At 42.9% G+C, this 15948-nt stretch overlaps 1 protein-coding gene across 1 annotated transcript; it reads right to left on the bottom strand.

The window, feature by feature from the left end:
- Positions 1-11779: 11779 nt before the first annotated feature.
- On the bottom strand, positions 11780-15531 carry PRR20E (proline rich 20E). The gene is made up of 2 exons (XM_017529747.2): positions 15480-15531; positions 11780-12231 (listed from the first exon to the last, which is right to left on the bottom strand). The coding sequence occupies exons 1-2, from the start codon at positions 15529-15531 to the stop codon at positions 11780-11782; spliced, it is 504 nt and encodes a 167-aa protein (XP_017385236.1).
- Between the last annotated feature and the right edge of the window lie 417 nt (positions 15532-15948).

Genomic DNA, 15948 nt, shown 5'->3' on the forward strand with positions numbered 1-15948 from the left:
AAAAAAAAAAAAAAAAAAAAAAAAAAAAAAAAAAAAAAAAAATAAAGATTAAAAAAAAATATAGTGAAAGCAACTAGGGGAAAAACATTATATATAAAGAAACAGTAATCGTAATGAGAGAATACTTTTCACTAGAAACTGCAAACAGAAGGACAAAGTAGTGACATTTTTAAAGTATTAAAAAGAGAAACTGTCATCCTAGAATTCTGTAACAGATAAAATGTTTTCAAAACCTTAAAATAAAAATCTGAAGTAATTTATTGATCACAGAAATAGTTCATTGATAGTGCAGCAAGAAATGGTAACGGAAGTTCTTCAGTCATTAAGCGATGATATCAGATGAAAACACAAATTTAAACAAAGAAATGTAGAGTTCTAGACATTGTAAAATAAAGTGAATAAATTATTATTTTTTATTAAGCATATTAACAATGGAAGACTTTCAATGAATAAATAAAAATATTTTTTAAATGCATACATATACAGTCCTTATAGAGAAACTTCAGAACACTAAAGACAAAGAGGAAATTGTAAAACAACCTAGAGAGGAACAAAAGTTTGCTTCCAAAGAACAAAGCTTGAACTATGAAGAAGTTTCTGAACAGCAACAATTGTGGCCTAAAGCAACAGAATAATATCATCAAAGCACTGAAAGCAAATGAATGCCAAACTAGAAATTTGTATCCAGCTAAATTCTTATCCAAGAGTAACAGTGAAATAAAGACATTTTCAGACAGGCTGAAACAGTTTACTGCTGAAAGTCCTTTACTGAAGATCTCTAGAGTGTACTTCAGGAAGAAAGAAACTGAGCTCCAAACAAAGGAGTACTGCATGAAAAGACAGCAAATGAACTGGTAGAACATGGACTGGTAGTGAAATAAGTATTGACAGTGAATATCAGTGGTATTAATAAGGATTATCATGGTCATGACAAAATAAAACCAAAATATTTCCATGTAAAATGGAAAAGATGGTTGTCAGAGTAAACATATTCTAAGGTTCTTAGAGCATTTAAGAGAAGGTAGTCATTGACTAACTGTTGACTTTGTTGAGTCTAATATGCATGTTAAAAAAAAGGCAATGGCAACAAAAGTCAAAATAGACAAATGGGATCTAATTAAACTCCAGAGCTTCTGCACAGCAAAAGAAACTATCATTAGAGTGAACTGGCAACCAACAGAATGGGAAAATTTTTTTGCAATCTACCCATCTGACAAAGGCCTAATATCCAGAATCCACAAAGAACTCAAACAAAACTACAAGAAGAAAACAGACAACCCCATCAAAAAGTGGGCAAAGGATATGAACAGACACTCTTCAAAAGAAGACATTTAGGTAGCCAACAAACATAAGAAAAAATGTTCATCATCACTGTTCATTAGAGAAATTAGAAAAATGCAAATCAAAACCACATTGAGATACCATCTCATGCCAGTTAGAATGGCGATCATTAAAAAATCAGGAGACAACAGATGCTGGAGAGGATGTTGGAAAATAGGAAAGCTTTTATACTGTTAGTGGGAGTGTAAATTAGTTCAACCATTGTGGAAGACAGTGTGGTGATTCCTCAAGGATCTAGAACTAGAAATACCATTTGACCCAGCAATCCCATTACTGGGTATATGCCCAAAGGATTATAAATCATTCTAATATAAAGACACATGCACACGCATTTTCATTGCAGCACTGTTTGCAAGAGCAAAGACTTGGAAGCAACTTAAATGCCCATCAATGATAGACTGGACAAAGAAAATGTGGCACATATATTCCATGGAATACTATGCAGCCATTAAAAGGATGAGTTCATGTTCTTTGCAGGGACATGGATGAATCTGGAAACCAACATTTTCAGCAAACTGACACAAGAACAGAAAACCAAACATTGCATGTTCTCACTCATAAGTGAGTGTTGAACAATAAGAACACATGGACACAGGGAGGGGAACATCACACACCAGGGCCTGTTGCTAGGGGGTGGTGCGGGGAGTGATAGCAGGGGGTGAGGAAGTTGGGGTGGGGTAAAATTGGGAGAAATATCTAATGTAGATGATGGACGGGATGGATTCAGCAAACCACCATGGCATGTGTATACCTGTTTAACAATCCTACACGATCTGCACATGTACCCCCGAACTAAAGTATACTTTTAAAAAAGGGGATAATCATTAAAAGAATAGAGGTATTGGATTGAACCATATGAAATTGCTGATATTTGACCAATTTTGACCAACATATGGCAATGTCACATGGTTCAACCTAATACAGTAGATAACTTTGAAACCAGAAAAGGTGAAATGGAGAAAAACAAAATCCAATCATACCAGTAGAAGGCAGGAAAGGTCATGGGAGAGGCATAAAGGAAAGCCATGGTAAATGCTCCAAAAGGAGATGACAGAAATAAATGGGGGACCAAACCTTCAAATTAGAAGACGAAGTCACAGGTGAGATAAAGCTAACTTTTTAAATGTGCTAACTATAAGAACCACGCTCACAATAAGTTGATCCAAACTTTAATAATAAAAGGATGAAAAAAGTAATTATGAATAAATTTCGAGCATAGCTATAGCTATATTATTATATCTAAACTGTACAGTTAAAAAAGTAAGGACTAAGTTAGAAAAAGTACTGTTGGGGAAAAAGATAGTGAGTATATAATGATATCAAAAAAACTTCACTAGGAATTCACCAAAAAGATATAAAAATGGAAATTTTATGCCTCAACAATTAGCTTTTAAATTGCTAAAAAACAAAAATTGGAACAAGAAAATAAGGAAATATGAACAAATTCCTAGTTATAGTAAGAGATGGTAGTATATATGTCCCAGAAATTGGTGGATAAGAAAAGTTAAGAATTAAGAAGTTAATTAAGGATATAGAACATATGCATAATTCAAGTAAAACCTTGATACAATGTATACATATGAGTGTCACAGTGCAAACATATAGAGTACTTGACATCCCCAGCAAGTGGGCACAGACTCATTCCAAGCACTTCATGTCATAGTCTTATTTAATTGATAGCACCTGTTAGGGAAGTGATGTTTTTATTGCCATTCATAGATTATGATATGGTGGGCTAAGTATGACAGTGAGAATTCCAGAAAGCACGAGAATGAACAGGGATTATTGGAAGAGATTTTCAATATCACTGCTCATCAGGGAAATGCAAAATGACATATGAAGTTAGAAGCCTGGCTATACCAAGCCTTGATGAAGGACAGGGGACATGCAAACTGTTGCTGGCTGTGGGGGTCAGTGCATATGGCCTGTCTGGAAGGGCAGTTGGGAGATACTCAGAAAAGTTGAAGATGAACTTGAATTTCTATCCAGGAACTCCACTTTTTAGGTACCCATTCTAGAGAGATTGTCATTCACATGCACCTGGAAGAAGTGTGGGAAGATGTTTGTTGCCACACTATTTGTGACTAAAAACAAGAAAAGCAAAAATGTTGCCATTGGTAAGGCTCTGATACAGATACACTTACTTCAATTCATAAAATGAAATTTTTCAGCACGGATAAATACCAAAGATATAATGTTGACCATATGAAATAAAGCAAGGTACAAAAGTGATGGCAGCAGCCACTCCAGATAGCCTGCAACTGCCATTGTGTGGGCTGCAGCAGAGAGGTGCAGCCAGGGCTGCATGCTCCATGCAGTCTGTGGGAGCGAGGGACAAGTGCAATCCCTGCGCCTTCTGAGTTGGGGCAGGAGCTCCTGGGTGCTGCTGACCAGTGAAAAATAATATAAAAATTACACAAGAATCTAAAGAATCAGAACACCAGCAAATAGCAAACAGCAATAGGCAAAGGATTTGAACAGACACTTTATAAAATAGATATCCAGATGGCCAAGAAACGTGAGAAGAGGCATTAGGCAACATCACAGGGTCAGCATGGAAATGCGAATGTTTTGAAACACGGGGATGTGATGTGCAGCCTGGACTAAGCTTCCTGGTTCCTAGACTTGCCTCTCCTCCCTCAGGCTCACTTCTTTCTTCCTATGCTTGGATTCCCCTAAGGTGAAGTCTCAGGGGAGGAGGTCCTACATGGGGGCAATGAAGCCTGGTCTGATCAGGTAGGGTCTGCCCTCCACCTTGAGGGTGGAGGTGGCCAGTGAAACTTGAAGAGGCTGAGGCAGCTTGCAGAGGGTTCCCACAAGAAAGCTTCATGTGCTCTAAGCATCACTTACTGTAACCCATAGGCTGAGTTGGCTGTTGTCTGGGTCCCTTCCAGGGCACCAAGAATATCCCCCATAGACTCAGAAAAGAATCCGATCTCCTCCAGGGTGGGGAGATCATCAACAGCCTGACTCCTCAGGGAGTCCCGCTTCCATGTAAGCAGCTGGTTCTGACAGAATGTGTTCTCTTTCTGGGACCACAAGGGGGCGTAGTTTTAAGGGCAAGAATTTCCCAGCGCCATGCCCCCCATCCCACGCCTCTCCATCAGGGAGATTTAACGGTTTCTGTTTTAATTTTGGGGGGCACGGGAAAGGATCAAAAAGTTAATCACTCCAGAAGAAGTTTAAGGGAACTGATTTCATTGGCCAGGGGGCTTGGAGACGGTGGGCTTCCCTCCCAGGTTAAAAGTCCCTGTCTCCCTCATCCGGGTGGATTTGCCCCCCGGGTCCCTTCCACTCTCCTGGAAGCTGCTTTTCCTCTCCTGGATTCCATACTTGGGTCCCCTTCCACACACTCTTTGTGGAAGCTTTCTTTCTTCTTCTCCTTTTTCTCTTTCTCTACCTAAATAAATCATTCTGCAAACACTTTTTGGGTTCGGTATTTACCAGCGCGCACCAGCTGTGATCTCCTCTGCCATTCTTGAGAGAACGAGAGACCAAGAGCCTGGAGCCCACCGGGGAGTGAGCTGAGCGCTTCCCTGCACCCCAAAACCCACCATCAGTTCTACCCAAAGGACTGTCCTGCACTGAGGTCCCACCAGCCCAGGACCTGCTAACACACCTACCTGCACCCACACCTGAAGCTGGTTCTGCATATGGCACAAGACAACTAGCTCCACAAACACATCAGGGTTTCCAAGGGAGAAGCAAGATTTCCAAGGGTGGGGAAACAAAGGGAATCAGGTCTTGTTTAGCAGAGGGTTGGAGGGATGAGGGCAGGGGACTTACAGGGTGGGTCAGGAGAGTCCCAGGTAGCCTGAGGGATATTGGAAGATGGAGCAGAACTCTGAAAAATAACCAGTCACACCTCAATGGCAGCAGGCCAAGGGTAATTTGTGCTCTGAGTTTTCAGTAAGTTATCACTTTAAATCCTCGAAATGGCCCTATCACTTCTGATAACAGGTGAGAAAACAGGCTCAGAAAGGTTCATTCACATGTTTGGTAAATGCTGATTTTTACGCTAAGGGCCAGGTGAGGCACTTGATGCTGGGGATACAACTGTGAATCCTATGGAACTGGTCCCTGCTCCTGCTCAATATCAGGAAATAATGGCCCAGGGCGAGTGCATGCCCAGAGGGGTGAGAGGGAGTTGCTAAGGAGCACTTAGGGGCCACCTGCTCACTGATCTACATTCACATGGGATCACAGAAGCCACACGAGGGTAGTGTTGCCCAAATCAAGGTCCAGGCAGGTCAGCAAGGCAAAAACAAGTTCCAGGCAGAGGGAGCTGCCTGTGGGAGGTTCCTAGAAAAGCGCTACTTGGGGGCTGGGGCAGGAGAGTAGGAGCAAGTTATAATACTTGGAACAGCAATGAGTCAGCTAGAAGATTTTGTTTCCCTTCCTCCCTTGCAGCAGGTGTGACTGAAGCAATATTGTTAGTTTGGGTGAATACTTGGGGTTTGTCCTCTCACACTGAGAAAATTAACGACACACACACACACACACACACACACACACACACGGAGTGAGTTTAGGAATGGAGTTATAATAGGCAGAAGAAAGAAAAAGGGGAACAGCTCTCTTTCTTGCAAAAGCCAGGGGCATCTGAAAGAGAAAAGCTGGCCTGCAACAGACTGCACCAGATTTTATATGCAGGCTTGAGGAGGCAGTGTCTGATTTACGTAAAGCACACAGATGGGTTGTACCAGGTGCGACATTTACACAGTGTGCTGGGAAGGCTGGCCACCCCACCCTAATCTTATTACGTAAATGGGCTTTCCACTTAGCCGAAGCCATGTGTTCTGCTTCGTACTGTACACATGGCTGGCAAAGAGAAGAGAAGATGCCTGCTACATTTTTGAACATTTCTACTCCCAGGTAGCACAAGTGTTTCCTATTGGCACAACTGCCTGCATTCACCTGTGCAAGCTTCCAGCATGCTATGTCTGCAGCTCGATTTTACAGGCAGCTCTTTGTTAGAAATGAAAATTTGGGGGCTGCTTTTCATTAAAAGGAAACCTTTCATTAAAAGGAAACCTTACCCTCAATATCTGCCTAAATAATTTCTTAACCCTTACATCATGACCATGTAACAGTTTGGGCTACTGAGCCAGAAGGGAAAGAGTACAAGAAGTAGACTTCCAGGAAGGCTATTCTAAGGGTGATGACGCAGAGGTCATTTTATGTTTTTTGATTTTTCTTCCTCCACTTCCTGCTTCTCCGAGCTAGGGCATAATGTCTGGAGCTCCAGCAGCTATTGTGGACTGTGAGGTGATTTTGAGCCTAGAAGCCACACCTTAAAATGCAGCACCAAGATGAAAGACCCTAAAGCTACATATAAGACCTAGACTACAAACCAGCAAGCTTCTTCCATGTGAAAGAGAAATAAGTTTAGGTTTTGTTTCAGCCAGTGTTACCTTTGTTTTCTGTTATGTGCCACTGTGATCTCACGTGTTATGCCCCATTCCTCCTCCCAATGTTCTGGACTCGTTACTAGCATTCTACACTCACAGTCCAATAGAGGGGCAAGGCTATGACACCATTTTAAACTCAAAAGTAATGAAATAATTCTCTGCTGCTGGGGTATATGCTTTATAAATAAACTTTCAAAGTATACTCTTGAAATCAAATAGTAAAAATAAAATTGAGTCTTAAAATTATAGTTTTTGATTATCAAAATCCAAATTCCCAAAGTACATTCTGGAGAGAAAGCTTTGCTTCAGAGAATAGGCATAAAAAGATCTTTGACCATCTGGGCAGTACTCCTCCACTTGCAGGACAAGGTAAGATCCTGTAAGCTAGAGGGAAGGAGAGAGTCAGGGAGAGAGTTAGAGTGTTGAATCTGGACAGAGACTCCTGAGAGGGGCCTGGGACTTGCCCCTCCAGCCCAGAGTGGGTGGAACTGGGAGGGAAATGACAGAGCAAAGGAAAGCACAACAATGGGTTATGAGCTAGAATCCTGCCGTCTCTGAGTAGAGTCAAGGTAAATGGATTTGGGGGGTATCTTGGAAAAGGGGTCTGAAGTAGACAGGGGGTCTCCACCCAACTGAAGTCAGGAGGGTCATCCAAGTACTCCTGGAAAGACTCGAGTCATCTGGAAGAAGATCAGAGGACCCAGTGTGACATGAGTAGAAGAAGAAATATCTCTCAGCAGTGAATCTAGAAGGCCAATGTCTTCCTAGGACTGGAAGAGCCTCTTGATGCCTACATCTTGGCAAGCCCTTCCAAAAATGTGGGTGACCTCCCCCCAAAGAAAAAGGAGTGCAGGAGCACTGAGCTAGCAGTGAAGCCAAGAACTGGCCAAGTTTATCATAAACTATGATCAAATCATGAAATGACTGAGGATGATCTTGAAATGACTAGAAAATCCTTTCCCACACTGCTGTGCAAGGTGGGCCACCTGTGTGGCAGATGTGGCTTTCTGGCCCTCAGGTGGCAGGAGTGGAGCCCATGCCAGGAACCAGAAAACCAACCCAGGGGGCAGGGTCAAAGGAGGGGTCTGCTATGAGCTGAGGTTGGACACACAGACAGGCCACACACAGCCCAAGCCAAGCCAAAAGAGGAAGGCTGGAATAGGGAGAATACCTGCAGAACTTACACACTTCTAACTTGAGTTCCTGCAAATTAATAAGCAAAAGATATAAAATCCAACAGAAAATTGTGTAAAAATTATATATTAGCAATGAACAGAAAAGGATTATAAAAGTGGCCAAAAAATCCATACAAAGATACTGAACCTTATTAGTAGGAGAAAATTCAAATTAGAACAACAATGAGAAAACATTTCTATCCAAGAGATTGGAAAATATTATAGAGTCCTAGCATTTATTGTTGGGGAGACAGTGGGTGGAAGAGGTGCCCTTATCACTGCTTGTTGGAATTGGCATTGATGCCACCTAATTTGAATATAACTTCTTAGTATATATTACAATAAAATATCACTCAACCCAACAATACCATTGTTGGGTATATACCCAAAGGGATATACATCATTTAATTGTAAAGGCACATGCATGAGTATGTTCATTGCAGCACTATTCACAATAGCAAAGACATGGAATCAGCTGAAATGCCCAGCAATGCAGGAACACAGATGAAGCTGGAGGCCATTATCCTTGACAAACTAACACAGAAACAGAAAACCAAATACCACATGTTCTCACTTATAAGTGGAAGCTACATAATGAGCATACACGAACACATGGAATGGAACAACACACACTGGAGACTGATTTAACTTAAAAGTTAAATCAAAAGGTAAATTTAAAAAAAAATGTGGCCATACTGATTGGTGTAGGAATCTCACTCTGAGAATTTATCTCACATTTTTTTTTTTTTTTTTTATAAAAAGGCCAGGTGTGGTGGTTTACACCTATAATCCCAGCACTTCCAGAGGCCAAGGCAAGCAGATTGCTTGAGCTCATGAGTTCAATACCAGCCTGCACAACACGACAAAAACCCATCTCTAAAAAAAACACAGGAATTGGCTGGGCAAGGTGACTCATACCTGTAATTCCAGCACTTTGGGAGGCTGAGGTGGGCGCATCACTTGAGGTCGGGAGTTCAAGACCAGGCTGGCCAACATGATGAAACTCCATCTCTACTAAAAATATAAAATTAGCCAGACATGGTGGGCTAACTGTGGTCCTAGCTACTTGAGAGGCTGAGGCATGAGAATCACTTCAACCCAGGAGGTGGAGGTTGCAGTGAGCTGAGATCACTATACTACAGCCTTGGTGAGAGTGAGACTCTGTCTCAGAAAAAACCTCAGAAATTACCAAGGGGTTTTGGTGCCTGCCTGTAGGCCCAGCTACTTAGGAGGCTGATATGGGAGGATCGCCTGAGCTCAGGAGGTGGAGGCTGCAGTGAGCTGTGATTACACCACTGTGCACTCCCGCTTGGGTGACAGAATCAGGCCCTGTCTTTCTCCATACACAAATGTTTAGTGACATATTTTAGTGGTAGAAACACCCTGGAAGCAGTCTATCAGCAGATGATCGCCTACACAACCTAAAGCCTGCTCATCTTTAAGACAGACATACAGCAAGAAGATAGTGACACGTGTGCTTAAGATGACTGCCAGGATGCTTTCAGGCTCATGCATGACAGACCCTGATGGCAAGCCAAGCAGCAGCTCCCACTGCACAGTACTTATTGGGATCCATGCTATGCTTCAATACTAAGTCGCTCCTGCCCAATTTGGAGGGGCATGGGCTCCACAGAGGCACTGGTCCTGACCACACCTGTGTTACCTGCCTGGACCCTATAGTCACTTCAGCATGACCCCTGGCAGACGGCATGCCAGATGTTTGTAAAATCAAGCCACCAATGATGCTTTCAATGTATATGTTTGTTTCTGTAGACTTGTGTGATTATGGGGAAAGACACAATAGGAATGGGGAACAGAGATGGTAGACATTCTTCTTCTACCTTTTTTTTCTCTGGTTTTGGTAGGCACATTTTATATTTGTAATTTGTGAAATTTTAGTAAAAGAACTGTAGTACAAAATAAGTTAAATAGAAGGATTTATTTAAAAGGTTGAATACACAAGAAAAAAACCTTTGATGAAAAACATTCTCTTTGTTTCACTTGGACATTTTCTCTTACAGATGAGTGAAAACCAGCTAAGCAAAGCCTACTTAATAAAATACAAAATCCAATTTGTAATATACATTTTATAAAACTCTGAAAAGATGGGAACCACCTTAAACATCTGTGAGAAACTTACAGCAAACATCTTAATGGTGAAACACTGAGCAACTGAGCATATTCCCATTGAAGCCAGGAGGAAGCCAAGGATGCTGCCATCAAATTACTGATTCCTTATTTAGGATTTCCAGTGAGTCATGCATTCTCTTTGTTTCTGTTAACCCCCCGACACCTTTTGATTCATCAAATGTTCTTTGATCCTCTTTATCCTCAATCCATTTGAAATTTTACATTCTATTCCAATTCATTTAGTGATTCCCAATGGGTACCTATATTGAGATTTAAAAATGTGTCAGAGTCTAGAATTTCATTGCTCTCTTATATTCAGCCACTATATTATCTCCAGGAACTAGACAAGAACTTCAGTAACTTCTAGCTCCTTTTTAATTTCCTTATATCCCACATGTCTATGTCAAAGTCTTCTGGAATTTTAATTCTAGGTAACCCATCTTTCTTTCAGAATCATACTTAATGCAGTTCACTAATTTCCTTGCTTACTGATTCTTCTTGCATCCCACTTCTCCCAGGTGTAATGTCTGGTTTGGCTTTTTTCTAGAAGAAAAATATGACTTGTATTTCTACTGTAGATAACAGCTCCATTCAAATCACCTTGTACAGAAAGGAGGTTTAGCTGCTTGCACATTGTAAGTTGGGGGGAAGCTCAGGCTTTAGGTCCAGTCTGAGTAGGATTCTAGCTTTTTCTGTAGGCCATTTCTCCCTTCATGTGGCCTTGCCCTCGAGCTGACACTGCCTGCCTCCTCCTCTCCCTAAACATTTCTTTGATTGCTCATAGAACTCTAGATTCAGAGTTATTCCCTCTCAAAGCACCATTGCTTTCCATAGTCCTCCATGCTTCCAGGCAAAGTCTAATGTCACCATAATTCTGCTTTCCTTGTAGGTCTCAGCTCTCAGATTTCTTCTGTTTAGAGAAATCATTAGCCATGATTTCCTTGTATTTTGCTGTCATACAAATGTTCTGGCTCTTGCAGGAAAGCTCCATGTTAGATGACCTCCCATCCTCAGGATGACTGTTCTGTTGCACTGTCCATCTCTCTTTTGCCCAAACGTCTAGTTTTTACTGATTTCTCAGTCCCATCTATTCTGTGATTCAACAAACCATCAACATAACTTTGGATCCAACAACTTTGTATCTCTAATTGTTTTTTTTGTTTTGTTTTGTTTTGTTTGAGATGGAGTGCAGTGGTGCAATATTGGCTCACTGCAATCTCCACCTTTCAGGTTCAAGCAATTCTCCCGGGTAGCTGGGACTACAGGTGCATACCACCACGCCCAGCTAATTTTTTGTATTTTTAGTAGAGACTGGGTTTCACCATGTTGACCAGGATGGTCTGGATCTCCTGACCTCATGATCCACCCGCCTCAGCCTCCCAAAGAGCTTGGATTACAGGTGTGAGCCACTGCGCCCAGCCAGTTGGCTTTTAATGTAAGCACAATGAGAAGACTAGGGGAGCTGCTGGTTTATTTTAACAAGCATTTAGGAGCTCCATGCATGTGTGACTTTGACAAAAGGTACAAAGCAGAGACAAGAGGGGCATTGAAAGCAGATGGACTACTGTCAGGATCCTGGGAGGAAGGCCTGGAGGCTTGGTCCTGACAACACAAGGTGGGGGCTCCGGTTGGTATGAGAGGGAAGGAGTGGAACAGAAATGGGGCTGGAGGGAAAGTCCGGGTGGAAGAAAGGGAGGCTGGTAACAACATGGGTGACAGAGGTCAGTGCATAACATGGCCGATGAACACTGGGACCCCATGCACGTAGGTGCCCATGGAGGAATGTGTGACTCCTAAAACAGATGAGTCACCCAGAGGCATAAACCCAATGAAGGGATAGACGGGCTGCAAGGCAACAGCCTCAGGCCCAGAGACAGGGGGCGGCTCCTGAGGCCCCACCACAGGCAGGGCCTCGGGTGGGACAGGGCCTTCCTGCACAGTTCCACGCACAGCCCCTCTGCCACGGCCTCGCCCTGCCCGTTGGCTTCCTCCCCAGCGCCGGCCTCTCTCTGCAGGACGAGCCGGCTGGGTGCGAACGGGGGGCTTCCATCTGAAGGGCTTCACATAAGCAGTGGGTTTTGCGGGTTGGGTTGGCTCTGTGGGCCCATCTGCTTCCCCTGGGTCTTCATGGTCCACAACAGAGCGGCCTGGCTCTGTAGAAGGCCCACTTGAGGCTAAAAGAGAAGCAGAGTATTAGGAGAATGAGTAGGGTCTGAAGCCTTCGGGGAAGTGTGACTACAAGAGGGGTTCAGGAAAGGCCCAGGGGAGCCTCGGCAAACAGAATGAGGGGCAGGGGAGACCTGCAAGGTAAGCCCTCAGGAGTTCTGCCTGCCCGAGGGCCTATCCTGAGCTCAGCACTCCATGAGCTTTTCATCGCAAGTCCTTGCAACAACCTTACCCGTGCGATATTATGATTGTCATTTTACTAATCAATAAATGAGTCTACAGTTCCCTAGAGAGATTGAATATGAATAAAAGTGGGATGCTGCCTGCCCTCACTGAGGTTAAACTTCAGTAGGAGAGACAAACAGAACACCAAAAAATGAACGATGCTAACGAGCAACCAATTGGGAGGAGAAGGGTATCACAAGGGAGGTGGCTCTGGATCCAGAATGCCCGGGCTGTATTCCCAGGCCACTTAAAGTACCTGGGCATCAATTCCCCTTTCAACTGGTATAATAACATGCCAACCCCTAGGGCCTTACAAGAACTGAGTTACTATAAGTCAAATGTTTAGATTAGTATCTAGTTCAAGCAAGCATCTTAACATTTATTGGGAAGGAGATGGTCAAAAAGTCTTGCTGGAGGAGTAAACATAACCTAGGAAATCAAAGATGGGTGGGGTTTTGCAAGGCAAAGGCAGGAGAGGATTAGTAGGGATAGCAGGGAGGGGGAGCATTCCAGGTGACAGAAGGGTATGGGGTGGCTGCATGACTTCCAGGAAGAAAGAATCCTTCCATGGCTATAGGATAGCTTAACAGGGAGGGGAGGTGTTGACACAGATACGTTATTGAGCAATAGAACAGAGCACGAAGCCCAGGACTAGACAAACTTCTATAGAAATTTTATCAATGACAGAGCAGGCATTGAAGATGATCAGAAGATTCTTCTCTGGGAAACCTGCATAGCTTAAGAGTCCCATAAAACTGACATCTGGCGTTGCATTTTTTTTTTTTTTTTTGAGACAGAGTCACACTCTGTTGCCCAAGCTGGAGTACAGTGGCCAAATCTCAGCTCACTGCAATCTCGGCCTCCTGGGTTCAAGTGATTCTCCTGCCTCGGCCTCCCAAGTAGCTGAGATTACAGGCAGCCGCCTGTAGTTCTTTTGTATTTTTAGTAGAGACAGGGTTTCGCCATGTTTAACAGGCTGGTTTCAAACTCTTGACCTCAAGTGATCTGCTTGAGTGCTGGGATTACAGGCATGAGCCACTGTGCCTGGCCTGGTATTGCCCAATTTGATGCCCCAAACATACGAATGCTGTGGAATCCAATCAACTAGCCCCATCCATGGGTTTGGAGCTCTCATCAGCTTTTTCCTAGGTCCCATTTTTTTTTAGTCAGATATCACCAAATATCACACACACAAACAAAAAAGGCCCTAACACCAGAGACAGACGATAACACAGGAAAAGCCAACTTGGATAAAACAGTTTATGCCACAGATGAGACTTTCCAGAAACATCTATGATTAATACCCCCAGAGAGATAGAAAGAATTTTATCTACAAATCAATTATAGGATACTTTTAAAAAGAAATACCCAGAGAAAATAGGGCTTTTTGAAATTAAAATTATGAGAGAAGAAACAAAAATATCCATGAAAATTTTAAAGAATGAAGTTGAGAAGATATCCCAGAAAAGAAAGCAAATATCTAAAATAAGGGAAAGAAAGGAGGATAAAATACAAGAAAATTAGAGGCATATTGTCACTGAGACATATCAACACAAAATTTCAGAGTGCTGATGACAAAAAGAAGATCCTAAAAGCTTCCAGAGAGAGGGAGAAAGAGAAAGGGTGGAAAGATTATATGGAAAGGGCTAAAATTCAGGCATCTCAAAAGCAGCAATTAAATCTATTAGATAATAGAAAATGTCTTCAAAATTTCAAGAGAAATGGACTTCCCACCTAAAATTTGATACCCAACCAAAGTTTCACTTAGAAGTCAGTCAGGGAGGGTAGAATGAAAATGTTTCAAACAAGCAAGATTTTTTTTTTTTTTTTTTGAGATGGAGTCTCACTCTGTCACCTAGGCTGGAGTGCAGTGGTGTTATCATGGCTCACTGTGACCTCTGTCACCTGGGTTCAAGAGATTCTCCTGCCTCAGTCTCCCAAGTTGCTGAGGTTACAGGCACCTGCCACCATGCCTGGCTAATTTTTGTAGTTTTAGTAGAGATGTAATTTCACCATCTTCGCCAGGCTGGTCTTGAGCTCCTGACCTCGTGATTCACCTGCCTCAGCCTCACAAAGTGCTGGGATTACAGGGGTGAGCCACCATGCCCTGTCCAGACAAGCAAGATCTTAAATAATTTTCTTTCAACGCATACTTTATTGTTATGCATCTATCAAACTAGACAAGATTAAAAGATGTAGTACACTCAGTGTATGAAAGGAAATGTTTTGGAGAACAATGTGGCAATAGCTGTAAAATTCCAATACCTCCAGAAAAGAACAAGGTGGAAGTACGGGTTTATCATAGATCAAGATGTAGTTTGAGGGCTTGCTCCACTGTAGAGAAAAAGTAAAACAAGAAGAAGAAGAAGAAAAAAAAAAGACACAAGATTTGGGAAATGGTATACAATTAAAAAGAGGGAAAGGAGTTTCCCAGATGATGCGGAAGCTGGGAGCTGACTTAGAGCAGCCAGTCCAGGTTGGAGCAGGCTATGAGGTGAAATTGAGAGAACACTTGATTGAGTTGGAATTTAAACAATTGGGAAAGAATTGGCAAATTAACTAGTGATAAGTAACCACTCAGTATTCCAAGGTAGGTATTAAGTCCTGGAAAATTCAAGTTATGCAAGAGGGGGAACGTAATTCTCCTACTATTCTCTCTGTTCCTGGGCAATGGGGGAGGGGCAGAGGGTGTGTGTCGGGGATGGGTGTGGCATGGCACTTGGGTGATTGGTGGTGGTGGGAATGTGTAAACTACAGCTAAATATTCTTCTACCCTAGAGGGAAGACCATAAGGAAACTCTAAATAGGAAAAGAAATAGTAGTGTTCACGTGTTACTTAAAGAATGAGAGGAAATGCTAAAAGAAATGGCTACACAGATGGAGGTGGTGTTCCCAAAGTTGTGGAAGATTGAGAAGCTGCTGCATTTCATAACATGCCACATTTGCATCTCTAAGTTCTGTACGTCAATACCAAAGGTAAAGTAAAAATCCAGAAAAAAATTAAAAAGAGAGCGGCAGGCATTTGCCATACCTTGATTAGAGGCCATGGAGCGAAGTCGCTTTGAACGCCTCGGTTCTTCCATAAGGAATCTGCAGGAGGGGGTGGAAAGAAAAACACATCGGTAGAGTTAAACCACAGACTCATTTCCCAAGCACCACGCAACGATGCGGACCCCCACCAAACGCTCTCCTCTAGTGCCTTCACTGTCCCCAGGCCTCAGAGCACTTGGCTGCCTGGGCACCGAACCCACGAGGCCACCCAAGAGGACAGTGTGAAGGTCGGGGTTGGGACGGGGGCTGTGCTTGTGGGAGACTTCCACACAAGAGAGGGGAGACTAACTTAGGCCTCCTGGAGGAATGATCCCTCTTTAGGAGAAGAGGGAAGGAAGGTGGGGACAGACAATGGAGTTAGGAAGAGAGGGGTGACAAGGGATGTGGCCATGGCCCTTCTGGGGGAATGAGAATTCTGTCCCCATCTGCATCCATGCAAGCTCTACCCA

Source organism: Cebus imitator, unplaced genomic scaffold (assembly GCF_001604975.1).
Source record: "Cebus imitator isolate Cc_AM_T3 unplaced genomic scaffold, Cebus_imitator-1.0 Scaffold61, whole genome shotgun sequence".
Taxonomy (NCBI): domain Eukaryota; kingdom Metazoa; phylum Chordata; class Mammalia; order Primates; family Cebidae; genus Cebus; species Cebus imitator.